Source organism: Rhinatrema bivittatum, chromosome 7 (genome assembly GCF_901001135.1).
Source record: "Rhinatrema bivittatum chromosome 7, aRhiBiv1.1, whole genome shotgun sequence".
Lineage (NCBI taxonomy): Eukaryota > Metazoa > Chordata > Amphibia > Gymnophiona > Rhinatrematidae > Rhinatrema > Rhinatrema bivittatum.
This window is the reverse complement of record NC_042621.1, coordinates 42,982,253-43,000,115: the sequence shown is the minus strand read 5'-3', so window position 1 is coordinate 43,000,115 and position 17,863 is coordinate 42,982,253. Positions and strand designations below refer to the sequence as shown.

The window sequence follows — 17,863 nt, the reverse complement described above, 5'->3', positions numbered from 1 at the left end:
ACTCGGTGGAGCCTTCCGCCCTCCAGGACATTCTGGGTCTGGCTCTGAAGATCCAGGAACATCATCGGTTCCTAGAGGTACTGCCCTCCTCCATCGAGCATCTCCATGCTCGACTTGATACCCATGCTGGAACTACAGTACCGACGCCTGCACTAGCCAACCCATCATCTGTACCCTTGCCTTCTAGGGCTCTGCTGGCCCTACCTGCTCCACCCCGCTTTAACGGGGACTCTCGACTCTGCAGAGGGTTTATTAATCAGTGCTATATGCAATTTGCCCTGCAGCCTTCCATCTTCCAGGATGAACTCATGAAAGTTACCTTCATTCTCTCTCATTTGGAAGGCAAGGCGCTGGCATGGGCTTCTCCTTTGTGGGAGTGTTCGGACTCTCGTCTTCAGGAGCTATCACGTTTCCTGACTGTCTTCAGTCAGACATTTGATGACCCAGGGAGGCAGGCTGTAGCTAGTACCAGTCTTCTATGTCTGCAGCAAGGTCAACGGGCTCTTAATGATTACACTATCGAATTTCAGATCCTTGTCACAGAATTGGCTTTGCAAGTGGATTGTCTTCGAGCCATTTACTTGGATGGTCTCTCATCCCAACTAAAAGATGAACTTGCAGCTCGCGAGTTACCCTCCTTTTTAGAGGATCTGATTACTCTGGCAGACCGTATCGACCACCACCTCCAGGAGCGTCACCGTGAAGTTCGGACATCCCGACGTCTCGCTGTGGAGCATTCCCATTCTCCACCTGTAGCAGGGTCTGCGACCAGAAGAGTCCCGCCATCTACCAAGACGGAAGAACTCATGCAGCTGGGTCGAGGGCACCTTACTCCGGAGGAACGCCTTAGACGCAGGCATTCTGGACTGTGCCTGTACTGCGGGGCTTCCGGCCACCACCTCCTGTCTTGTCCTGTCTGTCCGGGAAACTCCCGGGCCTAAGTTCAGTGGGGGTCCTGAACTTGGGTGCTACTACTCCGGTCCCTCAATTGTCTCTGCCAGTCACCCTGACTTGGGACTCTCGCTCTTTCCCAACCATGGCTCTAATCGATTCTGGAGCAGGTGGATCTGGTACATATCCTAGGCATCTCCACTCGTACCATCGAGATACCATTGCGTATCGCCTCTATCCATGGTGAACCGCTACCTGGTAGGATTTCCCAAGTGATGGCACCCATCCGTCTTCTTACTGGAGCCCTACACGAAGAGGAGGTTGAACTCTTTTTACTGGAAAAGTCCATCCATCCAGTGGTTCTGGGTTTACCGTGGCTTCAGCCCCACTCTCCCCAGTTTGTCTGGGGAACTTTACAGCTCATCGAGTGGAGCTCAGCCTGTCTTCAACAGTGCCTCAAGAAGGCGGCACCTTCTCCTGCGATTCCCCTTGCAGTAACAGCTTCTGGTCTTCCGCCTCAATTTGCAGACTTCGAATATGTTTTTTTTAAGCAGAAGGCGGATATCCTCCTGCCTCTGCGTAAGTTTGATTGCCCCATTGAGTTAATGCCTGGTACCATGCTTCCTAAGGGTAGGACCTACCCGCTCTCTGTACCGGAAACCCAAGCAATGACTGAATACATTCAAGAGACCCTGGCTAAGGGTTTCTGTTGCGTCCGTTGGTTGCAGACGGCTGTGACTGCTCTGCCTCACCTTTCTCCTCCTCCTTTAGAAGGTTGGCTGCCTCCGCTGCAGTTTGCCGAACCCCTCGGCGTCTTCGATCCAGCATGGGTGTCCCCGTCCGCCATGCTTCTTCCTGAGGCCTCCTAGGGCGCGCACCCGCATGCTATCCACATTCTTAAATACATCATGGCGGGAACCGCGGGGAGCGGCCCCACCGCATGACGTCAGTACCTCTGGGTATTTAAACCTCCGCTCCGCTCCAATACAACGAGTTAGCAAGGACTTCGGTTTTGCTACTCTGACCGCTTCTAAGCTGCTCGCTTGGATTCCTCACTACCCTCCAGGATATTTCGCTACCTACGGAAGCTCTGCGTACCCGCTCCTCGGGGGCCCCATGCTTCTACTTGCCCTCTGGGGTTACTTAGCCTAACCATCAGGACACCCGCCCCTCGAGGGTCTTGTCATCTTTATTTCAGGTACCCTCGGTGCTCCTAGGTACTCGCTCCTCGAGGGCCTATCCTGCTCTGGGTATCCTGCACCTCTGACCACGGGTCCTTCTCTTCACTCGACTACCGAAGGAAGCTATCATCGCTGCTACCCAGTGAGTACTACTACGCTCCAAGCTCTCCTCGCTCCACCCTTCAGGTTCACGGCCTATCCCGCGCTGTGGAACACTACCGGACCTTCGCTACATCTGGGTGAGATCATCAACTACATTACTACTGAGACTACCTGGAGCCTTACTATGATATCACTGGACTACAGCACTGTCCGTTCTTCGGACAAGGATCATCTTCATCACAGCAGTATAATAAAGCTTCCTTTCCTCTGTGTCCACTTGCTATTGCGTCTAGACTATCGTTGTGGTTCCCCACGCGGCCCCTCCCCATGGGAAAAGTCATCGCCACTTCGACCAAGAGTCCACAATATGCCACAAACCCAACAGATTGCTAACTCTCTGGACTTGGCTCAGCTCTCAGCCTTGCAGGCCATTCCTGGCCTAGCCCAGCGGATCACTGAGCAACAAAAGTCTCTGGAAAGCCTGGCTGCCGCCTTCAATCAGTTCATGCACAACTGAACACTTCAACAACTCCAGTGAAGGAATTACTGTCTCCGGTGGTGACTGTCAAAACTACCGTACCGTTATCCACGCCTACCCTCTTCATGGGAGAAGCATGGATGTGTAGAGGGTTTGTCAACCAATGCAGTATGCATTTTTCTCTGCAGCCTACCTTCTTTCCCACAGAAGCATCCAAGACCACCTATATCCTAGCTCTACTTGAGGGGAGAGCTCTGGCATGGGCTTCACCGTTATGGGAACGGGATCTTCAGAAGGTCAATCTGGCATTGCGGGTCCCATGCTTTCATATGGAAACATTGCAGATGGTGATAGCAGCAGTCCACAGGGAGGAGTTTTGGTGCAAGTGGAACATCAGATGTTTCTGTGGTTCCCAATACGAGCGGAACATCAGAGTTTCTGGTATTAGGACAGCATTTCCAGTTCTGGGCTCTTCCTTTTGGGCTGGCGACAACGCTGAGGACCTTCACGAAGGTGGTGGTGGTGGCAGCCCTCAGAAGGGAAGTATTCTAGTTCATCCTTACCTGGATGACGGGCTCATTTGGGCAAAATCAAAGAAGGAATGCTGTCAATCAATTTGATGGGTCATGGAAAGATTGCAATCACTGGGTTGGGTGATAAACCTGGCAAAGAATCATCTAGTACCCACCCAGTCTTTGGAATACCTGGGAGCGTGATTTGACACCCGGATTGGTCAGGTATTCCTGACATCAGACAGGGTAGTGAAGTTGCAGATGCAAGTGACTCATCTATTATACCTTTCGATGCCCAGGGTCTGTGATTATTTGCAGGTGCTGGGCTCCATGGCATCAACACTAGATTTAGAGCCATGGGCGTTTGCTCACATGTATCCACTGCAGAGGGTGCTTTTACACCATTGGCATCCATTGTCGGAGTATCATCTTCCTTTACCTCTACAGAAGGAATCTAGATCCAGTCTCTTGTGGTGGCTGTCTCGCCACAAATTGGAAAAGGGAGATTCCAGACTGGGTGGTGGTAGCCACTGATGCTAACTTCAAAGGTTGGAGGGCTGTCTGTCATAGACAGATGGCGCAAGGTCTGTGGGCACGAACAGAGGTGTCCTGGTGTGTCAATTGCCTGGAAATGAGGGCGGTGTGCAGAGCATTGTTGTCGTTCCTTCCTCAGGTTCGAGGGAAAATGGTAAGGATCTTCTTGGACAGTGTGACAATGGTGGCTTGCAACAATCATCAGGAAGGGGCAATGAGTCACACGGTGGCCCTGGAGGCTCGGGAGCTGTTTGCCTGGGCAAAACTGCATCTGGAAGGAATAGCAGCGTCACATGTCACAGGAGGCAACAATGTACAGGCAGATTACCTTAGCAGACAACAGCTAGACCCAGGGGAATGGGAGTTATCCTTGGAGTCCTTTGACCTCATTTGCGCCATGTGGACCAACCCGCAGCTGGATCTGATGGCGTCATGTGGCAGTGCCAAGGTGACTTGGTTCTTTAGTTGCAGGTGAGAGGTTGGGTCTGAGGAGATGGATGATCTGGTTCTTCCTTGGCCGAAAAGAATCCTGCTCTATGTGTTTCCTCCATGGCCTCTCATAGGTCGATCTTGCATCGCATAGAGGGCCACCCAGGGAAGGTTATTCTGGTGGCTCTAGAGTGGCTGCGCCATTTGTGGTTCACAGATCTGGTACATCTCACAATAGACGGGCCTCTCAGGTTGGCTCATCTGCAAGAGTTGCCTTTAGCAAGGACCTATCTTCTTGGATCGGACGGATCACTTTTGTCTCACGGCTTTTGAGAGGCGACGCTTATGGCTGAAAGGGTATTCTGAGATAGTTATTGCCACCTTGCTACAGGTTAGGATGCCAGCTACTTCCCTAGAGAATAAGTGGAAGGTATTTGAGTCCTGGTGTTTGGCAGAAGGTCTGGATTCGTTGTGGGTGGACCTGCCTCTCATCTTGGCCTTTTTGTAATGAGGTTTGTCAAAGGGATTAGCCTATAATTTGTTTCGAGTTCAGGTGGCAGCCTTGGAATGCCTTAGAGCGGTGATGGCATCCTCCAGTCCTCGAGGGCCACAAATAGGCCAGGTTTTCAGGATATCTACATTGAATATGCATGAGAAAAATTTGCATGCACTGCCTCCACTTTATGCAAATCTATCTCAATAATATTCATTGTGGATATCCTGAAAACCTGGCCTATTTGTGGCCCTCGAGGACTGGAGTTCGCCATCACTGCCTTAGAGGCAAGTTGTGGGAGGTGCTTTTGCCTCTCATCCGGATGTTGTTCGCTTTCTAAAGGGGGTCAAGCATTTGCTGCCTCCAGTTCAGAAGTTGTGTCCTTAATTTGTTTCTATGGGTGCTGTGTGGTCCTCCTTTGAGCCTTTGCAGAAGGCATTGGTGAAAGATCTCACCATGAATACGGTTTTTCTGGTGGCAATTTGTTCAGCCAGATGGATTTTGGAGCTTCATGCTCTGTCATATAGAGATCCTTTCTTGAGGATTATGGATGATGGTGTGAGGCTGTGTGTGGTCCCTTCCTTTTTACCGAAGGTAGTCTCCTCTTTCCATGTGAACCAGACTGTGGAGCTTCCTGATTTTCCAAATTGGTCATGGGAGATGCCACCTGCGAGAGATCTTCATTTAGTGGATATTTGTCGGATTCAATTGCGTTATTGTTACGGCTGTGGCTGCTGTGCAACCGCCTCACCACCAGGGGTCCCTCTAGTGCTGGCTCTCCTGATAGGCCCAGTCCATCTCCCCTGTCCACTCTATGGTCTGGGCTTTCCCTTATAACCCTGCCTGACAGTTCCCTCGGTGCTTCGGCATCGAGCTCACCTGGGCTCCCTGCTCTAGCCTTGCCTTGCCTTGCGCGGCCTTCGGGCCTTTCCTTGCCTTGCGTGGCTTTCGGGCCTTTCCTTGCCTTGCCTTGCCTTGCGCGGCCTTTGGGCCTTTTTCCTTGCTTTCCATACCGGGCCTACGGGCCTTCTGTGTGTGTGTGGCCTACGGGCCTTCTGACCTGCCTTGCCCCGCTTATGGTGTGTGGCCTACGGGCCTTCTGTGTGTGTGTGGCCTACGGGCCTTCGGACCTGCCTTGCCCCGCTTATGGTGTGTGGCCTACGGGCCTTCTGTGTGTGTGTGGCCTACGGGCCTTCTGACCTGCCTTGCCCCGCTTATGGTGTGTGGCCTACGGGCCTTCTGTGTGTGTGTGGCCTACGGGCCTTCTGACCTGCCTTGCCCCGCTATTGGTGTGTGGCCTACGGGCCTTCTGTGTGTGTGTGTGTGGCCTACGGGCCTTCTGACCTGCCTTGCCCTGCTTACTGTGCCCTGACCCAGCCTGGACCCAGACACTGCTACTTGCTGCCTGCCCTGACCCAGCCTGTACTTAGACACTGCTACTTGCCGCCTGCCCTGACCCAGCCTGAACCCAGACTCTGATACTTGCTGCCTGCCCTGACCCAGCCTGGAACCTGACACTGTTTCTAGCTTCCTGTCTCTCTCCACCTGGAACCACCCTGCTGGGTGGTGTTCACGACTCCTGACCGGAGCCCAAGCGTAACAGTATGCCGAAGCCATCAATTTTCCAGGGGAAGAGATAGGTCTTGGTACTACCGGTGAGCCAATTTTCTTTTACCTCTACTCACATTATGCCTCAGCCTCCAAGTTTTTATGTCTGTGCTTGTTGCCAGACTTTGAACTATCTCAGTTACAAGAACTGTCTTGCATGTCAACTCTCAGACCAAGAGCACTGGGTTTGCAGCAATTGTCATAAGAAGAACGTCTCGGTCTATCAGGAATGTTTAAATTGTCTAACTCCAAAACCAGGGTGGTGGAAATGCTCCTGTCTTCCGTGTCTGTTACCACCAGGCAAACCCTGCCCCCGTTGTTCTGCTCTAGGACCAGCTGTTCCATTAGAAAAAACAATCAGCTTTCCTAACCGGTATTCTGCTTCTGGCTCAACTAAAACAGACATGTTAGCTGACAGTTTGTGGAAAGAAAAACCCAGGACTTACCTGACCAAGAAGGCTTCTGTGACACCAGTGCTAGATCCTCGGGAACAGGTTTCTCTAAAACGGAGAGAGCTGATTAACTCTAGCAGGGCTCTGCTTCCCACAGCTGCTGTTGGGACACTAACGAGCACCTTCCCTAGACGTCCTAGAACTGCCTGTGCCTTCTCTAAACTGCTCCTCCAGAAACAAAATCAGGAGCTTCAGACTTTTGCTCCAGGATTCAAGCCTACAGCAGTGCAATCTGTCTCTTCCATGTGCACTGCTTCTAACCTTTCTGCTCTGCCACCTGAGCCTGCTGCATCACCCCAAGAGGGGTCCAAGCCTGCTGCTTCACCCCGCAAAGGATCCAAGCCTCCTGCATCACCCCGAGAAGGGTCCGAGTCTGCTGCATCACCCCAAGAGGGGTCCAAGCCTGCTGCATCACCCCATGAGGGGGCCAAGTCTGCTTCATCGCCCCGAGAGGGGTCCGAGCCTACTACAATGCCCCGAGAGGGGTCCGAGCCTGTTACCCTGCTCCGAGAGGGGTCCGAGCCTGTTACCCTGCCCCGAGAGGGGTCCGAGCCTGCTTCATCGCTCCGAGTGGGGTCCGAGCCTGCTTCAACGCCTCAGGAGGAGTCCGAGCCCGCTTCATCGCCCCGAGAGGGGTCCGAGCCTGCTTCTTCGACTCGAGAGGGATCCGAGCTTGCTACAATGCCCCGAGAGGGGTCCGAGCCTGCTTCATCGCCCCGAGAGGGGTCCGAGCCTGCTTCAACGCCCCGAGAGGGATCCGAGCTTGCTACAATGCCCCGAGAGGGGTCCGAGCTTGCTTCATCGCCCCGAGAGGGGTCCGAGCCTGCTACCACGCCCCGAGAGGGGTCCGAGCCTGCTACCACGCCCCGAGAGAGGTCCGAGCCTGCTTCATCGCCCCGAGAGGGGTCCGAGCCTGCTTCAATGCCCCGAGAGGGATCCGAGCCTGCTTCAATGCCCCGAGAGGGATCCGAGCTTGCTACAATGCCCCGAGAGGGGTCCGAGCCTGCTTCATCGCCCCGAGTGGGGTCCGAGCCTGCTTCATCGCCTCGAGAGGGGTCCGAGCCTGCTACCACGCCCCGAGAGAGGTCCGAGACTGCTACCACGCCCCGAGAGGGGTCAGAGCCTGCTTCATCGCCCCGAGAGGGGTCTGAGCCTGCTTCATCGCCCCGAGAGGGGTCCGCGCCTGCTTCATCGCCCCGAGAGGGGTCCGAGCCTACTATAATGCCCCGAGAGGGGTCCAAGCCTGCTGCACTACCTCGAGAAGAACCTGTGTTGGCTGTGTCATCCCCGGAGGGGTCTGAACCGGTCTTGCTACCGTCCCCGGAGGGGTCCGAACCGGTCCTGCTGCCGTCCTCGGAGGGGCTCGAATCGGCTCTGCTGCCGACCCTGGAGGGGTCCGTACTGGTCCTGCTGTCGCCGACCCTGGAGGGGTCTGTGCCAGTCCTGATGCTGACCCTGGAGGGGTCCGGACCAGTCCTGCTGTCATCTCAGGAGGGATTACGGACTATTTCGCTGCCCCAGGGGGGGTTTATGTTCCTCTTGTCACCCCAGGAGGGGTTATGGAGATCTGCACCGCCTCTGCTACCCCAGGAGGGGTCTACCTCTGCCGCCTTGTCCCAGGAGGGGTTATGGACTATGTTGCTGCTCCAGGTTGGGGTTTTGTCTGCCTTATTACTCGAGGAGGGGTTATGGACTGCCTTGCTGCCTCGGGAAGGAGTTGAACCTGCCGCATCGCCCCAGGAGGGGTCTGACTTTATTATCGAGTACCCCCTGCTAAGATGGGACCCAGGAGGAGGGGGAGGCCTTGAGGAGGGGGTACTGTTACGGCTGTGGCTGCTGTGCAACCGCCTCACCACCAGGGGTCCCTCTAGTGCTGGCTCTCCTGACAGGCCCAGTCCATCTCCCCTGTCCACTCTATGGTCTGGGCTTTCCCTTATAACCCTGCCTGACAGTTCCCTCGGTGCTTCGGCATCGAGCTCACCTGGGCTCCCTGCTCTAGCCTTGCCTTGCCTTGCGCGGCCTTCGGGCCTTTCCTTGCCTTGCCTTGCCTTGCGTGGCCTTCGGGCCTTTCCTTGCCTTGCCTTGCCTTGCCTTGCGCGGCCTTCGGGCCTTTCCTTGCCTTGCCTTGCGCGGCCTTTGGGCCTTTTTCCTTGCTTTCCATACCGGGCCTACGGGCCTTCTGTGTGTGTGTGGCCTACAGGCCTTCTGACCTGCCTTGCCCCGCTTATGGTGTGTGGCCTACGGGCCTTCTGTGTGTGTGTGGCCTACGGGCCTTCGGACCTGCCTTGCCCCGCTTATGGTGTGTGGCCTACGGGCCTTCTGTGTGTGTGTGTGTGGCCTACGGGCCTTCTGACCTGCCTTGCCCCGCTTATGGTGTGTGGCGTACGGGCCTTCTGTGTGTGTGTGGCCTACGGGCCTTCTGACCTGCCTTGCCCCGCTTATGGTGTGTGGCCTACGGGCCTTCTGTGTGTGTGTGGCCTACGGGCCTTCTGACCTGCCTTGCCCCGCTATTGGTGTGTGGCCTACGGGCCTTCTGTGTGTGTGTGTGTGGCCTACGGGCCTTCTGACCTGCCTTGCCCTGCTTACTGTGCCCTGACCCAGCCTGGACCCAGACACTGCTGACTGCCGCCTGCCCTGACCCAGCCTGTACTTAGACACTGCTACTTGCTGCCTGCCCTGACCCAGCCTGTACTTAGACACTGCTACTTGCCGCCTGCCCTGACCCAGCCTGGAACCTGACACTGTTTCTAGCTTCCTGTCTCTCTCCACCTGGAGCCACCCTGCTGGGTGGTGTTCACGACTCCTGACCGGAGCCCAAGCGTAACAGTTATCTTAAGATCACGAACAGTTTTCATCATTCAGATTATCTCTTTGTTCAGTGAAGCAAAGAAAGGATGTCAAGCGTCTAAAGTGACAGTGTCTCACTGTTTGAAGGAGACTATTTTGTCTGCCTATCTTTTGTAAAGGAAATGCGGTTCCAGTAGGGTTATGAGCACATTCTACTAGGGTGCAAGCAGCCTCCTAGGTGGAGTTTCAATTGGTGTTGCCTCAGAAGATCTGTAGAGCTGCAACATGTTCTATGCTTCACACTTTCACTAGACATTATCGACTGGATGTTTGGGTGCAGGAGGACATGATGTTTGGCGAGAGTGTCTTGCAAGCTGGTCTTCTAAGGTCCTGCCCTGTGTAGGGAAGCTTGGATACAGCTTCCCTACACAGGGAAAAAATTTTCCTAGGAAAGGAAAATTGGTTCTTACCTGCTAATTTTCATTCCTGGAATACCATAGATCAGTCCAGAGACCCGTCCCCTTAGTTCCGAAAGACTGTTTTTAGCTTCGATTAGAATTTAAGTCAGAGCTTTCCGCATGTATATGTGTTGAACTGATGGAGCTAGATGGTTTTCAGTTCCTTATTCTGGTATGAGGGCTCAAGTTCAGGGGGGCTCCGATCCTGGGTTCTCTGTTCACCCTAGAAGGAAAAGTTTGAGTTGGAGAATTTTTCTTCTACATTGGCTGTCCCTGAGGTCCTGCAGGTGGCACTCTTGGTTATTTTTATTTATTTATTTTATTTATTTAAATGCTTTTAAAATATACTGACATTCATAGGACATATCATGCCGGTTCACAATCAACATTGGAAAGGCGGAGAAGAGGAAATTACAAATAACAGGGAGGGGGGAGGTGGAGCAGGAAAGGAAAAAGGAGAGGATGGGGGCCAGGTGACAGCAAGCGCAGAAGTTGCGGGAAGGAGAAAGGTAGTGAAGTGTTAGGAGAGAGAGAAATTGATAGGAACTGTGTTAAAAAACTGAGTATAAAAATTTACAAATTTACAAAATCAGCAATGTAGCAGTGCCTGAAAAGTTTTTATTCTCTGCCTCCATCTGCTGGTAGGGATGGAAAACCCACTTGTCAGGACTGATCTGTGGTGTTCCAGGAATGAAAATTAGCAGGTAAGAACCAATTTTTCCTTTCCAACACACAATGTGTGGTTTGTAGCTCTTTGAACTTCACACACTTCTCCTTTTTGACTGATATTTGCCCGTGAGGTTGGCTTTCTCCACTTTTTGTTTGGAAGTTTAATTTTGTGCCATACAGAGGTCCTGTCAGCTTCTGTTCACTTAAAGTCACCAAAACATACACTCGGATGAGGATGCTTAAACCTTTGCTCACGGTGTGTATTACATATTTATTTGAAATTCTTAGTGACCGCTTCTATTCCAAGAGGGAATTTATCACAGGTGATTTGTAGCAGGAATCCCTCTCCCTCTTCCCCCCTATTTTTGCAGAGGTGCCGTGCTAGGCTACAGCATCTCACTGTGGATGAGCAGAAAGAGAGCCTCAGGCCCATCCTTGTGTTTCTAGACAGCTTGTCTGCATCCTCTCTTGGATAGAGTGGATGTCACTGATGGCTGCTTTTCTACTTGCAGGCTGCTGACTGACTGGAGGTTCACCCGAGGTGTGGAGGAGCAGACAAAAGCCTTCCTAGATGGCTTCAATGAGGTGGCCCCCCTGGAGTGGCTTCGATACTTCGATGAGAAGGAGTTAGAGGTGAGGGAGGTGACATCGTACAGTGCTGGAAGAGCAGAATGTGCCCTCTGTGGGCAGGTCCAAGTCCTGTGGCATGTACGAGTGTCCGATTTAAATAAAGGGCAGCTTCTAGGTGGCAGGAGCAAGGAAGGCAAGTGACCTATCACTTTCTAGCTGCAAAGCAAGGAGAATGCACTCCCTCTCTGCCTGGGAACCAGAGGGAACTACAGGCAGTGCACTGACTGCCTTTTGAGTGGAATGCACAGGGAATGCAGCGACTGCTGAATGGGAAGCATAGGGAATGAGCCTTAAATCTGGGAAGCGCAAGCATCGCGACACAGGGAATGCAGCGACTGAATGGGAAGCATAGGGAATGAGCCTTGAATCTGGGAAGCGCAGGCATCGCGTCACAGGGAATGCAGCGACTGAATGGGAAGCATAGGGAATGAGCCTTGAATCTGGGAAGCACAGGCATCGCATCACAGGGAATGCAGCGACTGAATGGGAAGCATAGGGAATGAGCCTTGAATCTGGGAAGCGCAGGCATCGCGTCACAGGGAATGCAGCGACTGAATGGAAGCATAGGGAATGAGCCTTGAATCTGGGAAGCGCAGGCATCGCGTCACAGGGAATGCAGCGACTGAATGGGAAGCAAAGAGAATGAGCCTTGAATCTGGGAGGCGCAGGCATCGCGTCACAGGGAATGCAGCGACTGTGCCTCTGAATGGGAAGTGCAGGGAATGAGCCTTGAATCTGGGAAGTGCAGGTACCGTGTCACAGGGAATGCAGCGACTGAATGGGAAGCATAGAGAATGAGCCTTGAATCTGAGAAGCACAGACACTGTGTCACAGGGAATGCAGCGACTGTGCCTCTGAATGGGACGCATAGGGAATGAGCCTTGAATCTGGGAAGTGCAGGTACCGTGTCACAGGGAATGCAGGGACTGTGCTTCTGAATGGGGAATGTGGCTTGAATCTGGGACATACAGGCATTGTGTCACAGGGAATGCAGCAACTGTGCCTCTGAATGGGAAGCATAGGGAATGTGCCTTGAATCTGGGAAGTGCAGGGTACCGTGTCACAAGGAATGCGGTGACTATGCCTCTAAATAGGAAGTGCAGGGACTGTGCCTTGAATCTGGGAAGTGAGGCAGTACGTCACAGAGCATGCAGCGACTGTGCCTCTGATTTGCAATGTCCTCCCTTGTTTCGCAGCTGATGCTTTGTGGTATGCAGGAGATTGACACAAATGAGTGGTATAAGAAACACCATCTATCGTCACTACACAAAGAACAGCAAACAGATCCAGTGGTTTCTGGCAGGTAAGTCTGCAGTGACGCTCAGGAAATTGCTGTATTTAGTGGCTTGGGAAAGTACAGGTGCTAACTGTTTCCCAGGCAGGAGGCCGCAGTTCTGGTAGTGACAAGCTCCTGTCCCATGAGGTGAGTAACAAGACCAGCGTAGCTCTATCAGTCAGCTCGTGTGATCTCCCAGCAGTAGAAGCAGGCTCGGTGCAGCTCGCCAGTGACATGCAGGATCACAAGCCCTAAACTTTGCCAGCCAGGGATTGGACCTCGCCGTGATGGTATTTCTCTTATTCCTTACAGGTGGTAAAGAAATGGACAATGAGAAGAGAATCCGCTTGTTGCAATTTGTTACTGGCACCTGTCGGCTTCCTGTTGGTGGATTTGCTGAGCTCATTGGTAGGTATCCCATCCAGTGTTTGTCAGTATAGCCAGAGCTGGCAAAGGACCCGCCACTGCCTTGTGTAAAGAGAGTGTCCCTGGCGTGAGATCGTGGGGCTGATCTGGGGATCTGCTTTGTGTTTGCGCTCTTACAGGCAGCACTGGGCCTCAGAGTTCTGCATAGACAGAGTTGGAAAGGAAAGTTGGCTGCCACGAAAGCCATACTTGGTGAGTATAGATCTTTCCTGGGGCATTAAATGTGTCTCATCTTCAGACTATGTCCTCGGGTCTCTTTGGGTCCATTCTGACACAAATGAGAGTCCTTTAGCTGAGACTGACACAGGAGCACATAAGACAAGCAGCTGGCCCTGATTTCTTTCTCTCTGGTGGGGGAAGCTGGGGGGAAGAGAAGGGAACTCTCTCTCTGTAAAGGTCCTGTCCCTGATTTCTCTCTCTCAGGGTAGGGACAGACCTTCACCTCTCCCCCTAGATTTCTCTCTCTGGTGGAAAAATGAAGGATCTGCCTTCTAATGTGATTCTGTCCTGTATCAGGAAATCCTGTTAATAGAAGCACAGCCCTGTGTACCTCTAGTAGCATTATAGGCTTGATCAGTTGTTGTAGCAGCAATCCCTTACCTCTCTCCTCAGCTTCAACCGCCTGGATCTTCCTCCATACAAGAGCTATGAGCAGCTGAAGGAGAAGCTGCTGTTTGCAATTGAAGAGACAGAAGGTTTGGACAGGGAGTAAGGCATCACTGAGGGGCCAGAGGTTTGTATGTAAAGTCTTTGCCCCCCTTCCTCATCCCTCTCATCCTTCGCTGCTGTGGGATTCTCGAAGCTCTCCTGGACGACGCAGCCTTGGCGGTTCTCTTCTGTGCACTTAGCAGCGGGAAATCCAAATGAAAAGACACCAGCAGGAACATGCTCATTGATTTCATTCCATAAATCCCTGCAAGCACCTGAAAATAACAAGAAATATAATAAGAAACCCTGAGGAGAAACTGATATGCCCTTGGACAGTTAAAAACCTGGCATGTGTGTCTGTAGTAAGTCTGCTGTTAGGATCCTGCCTTTTACACCTCCATGTTATAACCCGGGATAAGTGTCTGTGCAGGATCCTGCCTTTTACGCCTCCATGTAATAACCCGGGATAAGTGTCTGTGCAGGATCCTGCCTTTTACACCTCTATGTAATAACCCGGGATAAGTGTTTGTGCAGGATCCTGCCTTTTACACCTCCATGTAATAACCCGGGATAAGTGTCTGTGCAGGATCCTGCCTTTTACGCCTCCATGTAAGAACCTGGGATAAGTGTCTGTGCAGGATCCTGCCTTTTACACCTCCATGTTATAACCCGGGATAAGTGTCTGTGCAGGATCCTGCCTTTTACACCTCCGTGTAAGAACCCGGGATAAGTGTTTGTGTAGGATCCTGCCTTTTATACCTCCATGTAAGAACCTGGGATAAGTGTGCAGGATCCTGCCTTTTACGCCTCCATGTAATAACCTGGGATAAGTGTCTGTGCAGGATCCTGCCTTTTACACCTCCATGTTATAACCCGGGATAAGTGTCTGTGCAGGATCCTGCCTTTTACACCTCCATGTTATAATCCGGGATAAGTGTCTGTGCAGGATCCTGCCTTTTACACCTCCATGTTATAACCCGGGATAAGTGTCTGTGCAGGATCCTGCCTTTTACACCTCCATGTTATAACCCGGGATAAGTGTCGGTGCAGGATCCTGCCTTTTTACACCTCCATGTTAAACCCGGGATAGTGTCTGTGCAGGATCCTGCTTTTTACACCTCCATGTTATAACCCTCGATAAGTGTCTGTGCAGGATCCTGCCTTTTACACCTCCATGTTATAACCGGGATAAGTGTCTGTGCAGGATCCTGCTTTTTACACCTCCATGTTATAACCCGGGATAAGTGTCTGTGCAGATCCTGCCTTTTACACCTCCGTGTGAGAACCTGGGACAAGTGTCTGTGCAGGATCCTGCCTTTTACACCTCCATGTAATAACATGGGATAACGGTCTGTGCAGGATCCTGCCTTTTTCACCTCCATGTAAGAACCCAGGACAAGTGTCTGTGCAGGATCCTGCCTTTTACACCTCCCTGTAAGAACCCAGGACAAGTGTCTGTGCAGGATCCTTGCCTTTTACATCTCCTTGTAATAACCCGGGATAAGTGTCTGTGCAGGATCCTTCCTTTTACACCTCCATGTAAGAACCCGGGATAAGTGTCTGTGCAGGATCCTGCCTTTTACACCTCCATGTAAGAACCCAGGATAATGGTCTGTGCAGGATTCTTCTTTCTACACCTCCATGTAATAACCCGGGATAAGTGTCTGTGCAGGATCCTGCTTTTTACACCTCCATGTAATAAGCCGGGATAAGTGTCGTGTGTCGGATCTTGCCTTTTACATCTCCATGTAATAACCTGGGATAAGTGTCTATGTCGGATCCTGCCTTTTACACCCCATGTAAGAACCTGGAATGCGTCTCTGTGATAAGTCTGCTCTGGGATCCTGCCTTTTATGCCTCCATGTAATAATCTTGGATGAGTGTGTGTGTAGGATCCTGCCTTTTATGCATCCATGTGATAACCTGGGAAGCATGACTGTGAGGATCCTGCCTTTTATGCCTCGATGTAAGAACCTAGGATGTGTGTTTGTGTAGGATCCTGCCTTTTATGCCTCCATGTGATAACCTGGGATGTGTGTCTGCTATAGGATCCTGCCTTTTACACCTGATAAGGTTGGGGTTGGAATAAAAAGCTTGATCTGAAGTTCTGAAGTTCATTACCTCTGCTAAGCTTGTTTTTGGTAATGAAAGATTGCAAATTCCCTGGGTGAAGGAATTGCAGACAGTTTTTCTTACTTTTGAGGTTTGATTCCCTCCTTACAATGCAGTCTGAAGATTCAGTGCTATTTTTATTTACAAAATTTTAACAATACGTGTTTATCTGAGTACTTTCAGCTGAAGCAAATGTAAACAGGATAATGCCTCTGTCCTCAGCCTTGTTTTCTTGTTAAAAACCTCCATACTGCTGCTCTCTACTGAGTCCCTCCTGGAGGCAGGACCGTTAGAAGAGAATAAGACCTGTGCCTTCGCTCAGGTGGGGCAGTAATTGCCTTAATAAAATAAGTTACCATACTTTGTCAGACCAAGGGTCCATCAAGCCTAGCATTCTGTTTCCAACAGTGGCCAATCCAGGATACAAGTACCTGGCAAGTACCCAAACATGAAATAAATCCCATGCTACTAATGCCAGTAATAAGCAGTGGCTATTCCCCAAGTTAACTTTAATAATAGTTTATGGACTTCTCCAGGAACTTGTCCAAACCTTTTTAAAACCCAACTATGCTTATGACCTTAACCACATCCTCTGGCAACGAATTCCAGAGTTTAAGAACATAAGAAATTGCCATACTGGATCAGACCGAGCGTCTATCAAGCCCAGCATCCTGTTTCCAACAGTGGCCAATCCAGGCTACAAGTACCTGGCAAGTACTCAAACACTAAGTAGATCCCATGCTACTGATGCCAGTAATACCAGTGACTATTCCCTAAATCAGCTGGATTAATAGCAGTTAATGTTAATGGACTTCTCCTCCAGGAACTTATCCAACTTTTTTTAAACCCAGCTATACTAACTGCACTAACCACATCATCTGGCAACAAATTCCAGAGCTTAATTGTGCATGGAGCGAAAAGGAATATTCTCTGATTTTTTTTTTTTTACATGTTACTTGCTAACTTCATGGAGTGCCCTCTAGTACTTCAGTTATCTGAACGGGTAAATAACCGATTCACATGATTTTGTAGACTGCCATCATATCCCCCCCCTCAACCGTCTCTTCTTCAAGCTGAACAGCCCTAACCTCTTTAGCCTTTCTTCATAGGGGAGCTGTTCCATCCCCTTTATCATTTTTGGTCGCCATTCGCTGTAGCTTCTCCAGTGCAAAAATATCTTTTTTGAGATTTTATTTTATTTATTTATTTATTTAAGGCTTTTCTATACCGAATTTCTTGATACAGATCAAATCAATTCGGTTTACATCGAACAAAAGTTTTAAAACAATAAAATGAGATGCGGTGACTATAACTGTGGTCTCACCATGGAGCAATACAGAGGCATTATGACATTCTCAGTTTTATACACCATTTCCTTCCTAATAATTCCAAACATTATTTACTTTTTTTGACAGCTGCACCACACTGAGCTGATGATTTTAACGTATTGTCCACTATGCTGCCTAGATCTTTTTCCTTGGTGGTAACTCCGAACATTATACCTAGCATCATGTAACTACATAATGTGGGTTATTTTTTCCTATATTCATCTCCTTGCACTTATCCACATTGAGCTTCCAACTGGCAGATGAAATTTAATCTTCCAGTCTCGCAAGTTCCTCCTGCAATTTAGCACTATCCACTTGTGATTCAATAATTTACTCACTTCACTCATCGTTCCCATTTCCATATCATTTATAAATATATTTAAAAGTACTAGTCCAAGCACTCCACTGTTTACCTTTCTCCACTGAGAAAAATGACCCATTTAATCCTACTTTCCTATCTTTTAATCAGTTTGTAATCCCAAAAGTACATGCGTGTGCATGTTATAAAATCCGGGGTCAGCGCGCGCAAGAGGGTGCACACTTGCGCACGCTGAGTCCAAGGGGAGCCCCGATGCTTTCCCCATTCCCTCCAAGACCACTCTGAAATCGGAGCGGCCTTGGAGGGAACTTTTTTTTAGCTCCCCCCCCCCCCACCTTTCCCTCCCTTCCCCTATCTAACCACCCCCCCAGCCCCTACCTAAATCGCCCCCCCTACCTTATTTTGCCGAGTTATGCCTGCCTCTGGCAGGCATAACTTGTGCACACCAGCCGGCTGCTGTGCCGGAGGACTCGGGACCGCCCCGGACCGCCGCCCCCAGACCGCCCATTTTTGAAAGCCCCGGGAACATA

The 17,863-nt window shown here is 51.0% G+C and overlaps 1 protein-coding gene across 1 annotated transcript in view; it reads left to right on the top strand.

Annotated features, from left to right (window-relative positions):
• WWP2 (WW domain containing E3 ubiquitin protein ligase 2) overlaps positions 1–15,691 on the top strand; it is a 227,623-nt gene extending 211,932 nt beyond the window's left edge. The window contains 6 exon segments of the mRNA XM_029608285.1: positions 11,107–11,227; positions 12,421–12,468; positions 12,470–12,527; positions 12,813–12,908; positions 13,046–13,118; positions 13,539–15,691. Coding sequence (XP_029464145.1) covers positions 11,107–11,227; positions 12,421–12,468; positions 12,470–12,527; positions 12,813–12,908; positions 13,046–13,074 — 352 coding nt within the window. The 3' untranslated portion in view covers positions 13,075–13,118; positions 13,539–15,691.
• Positions 15,692–17,863: the final 2,172 nt, after the last annotated feature.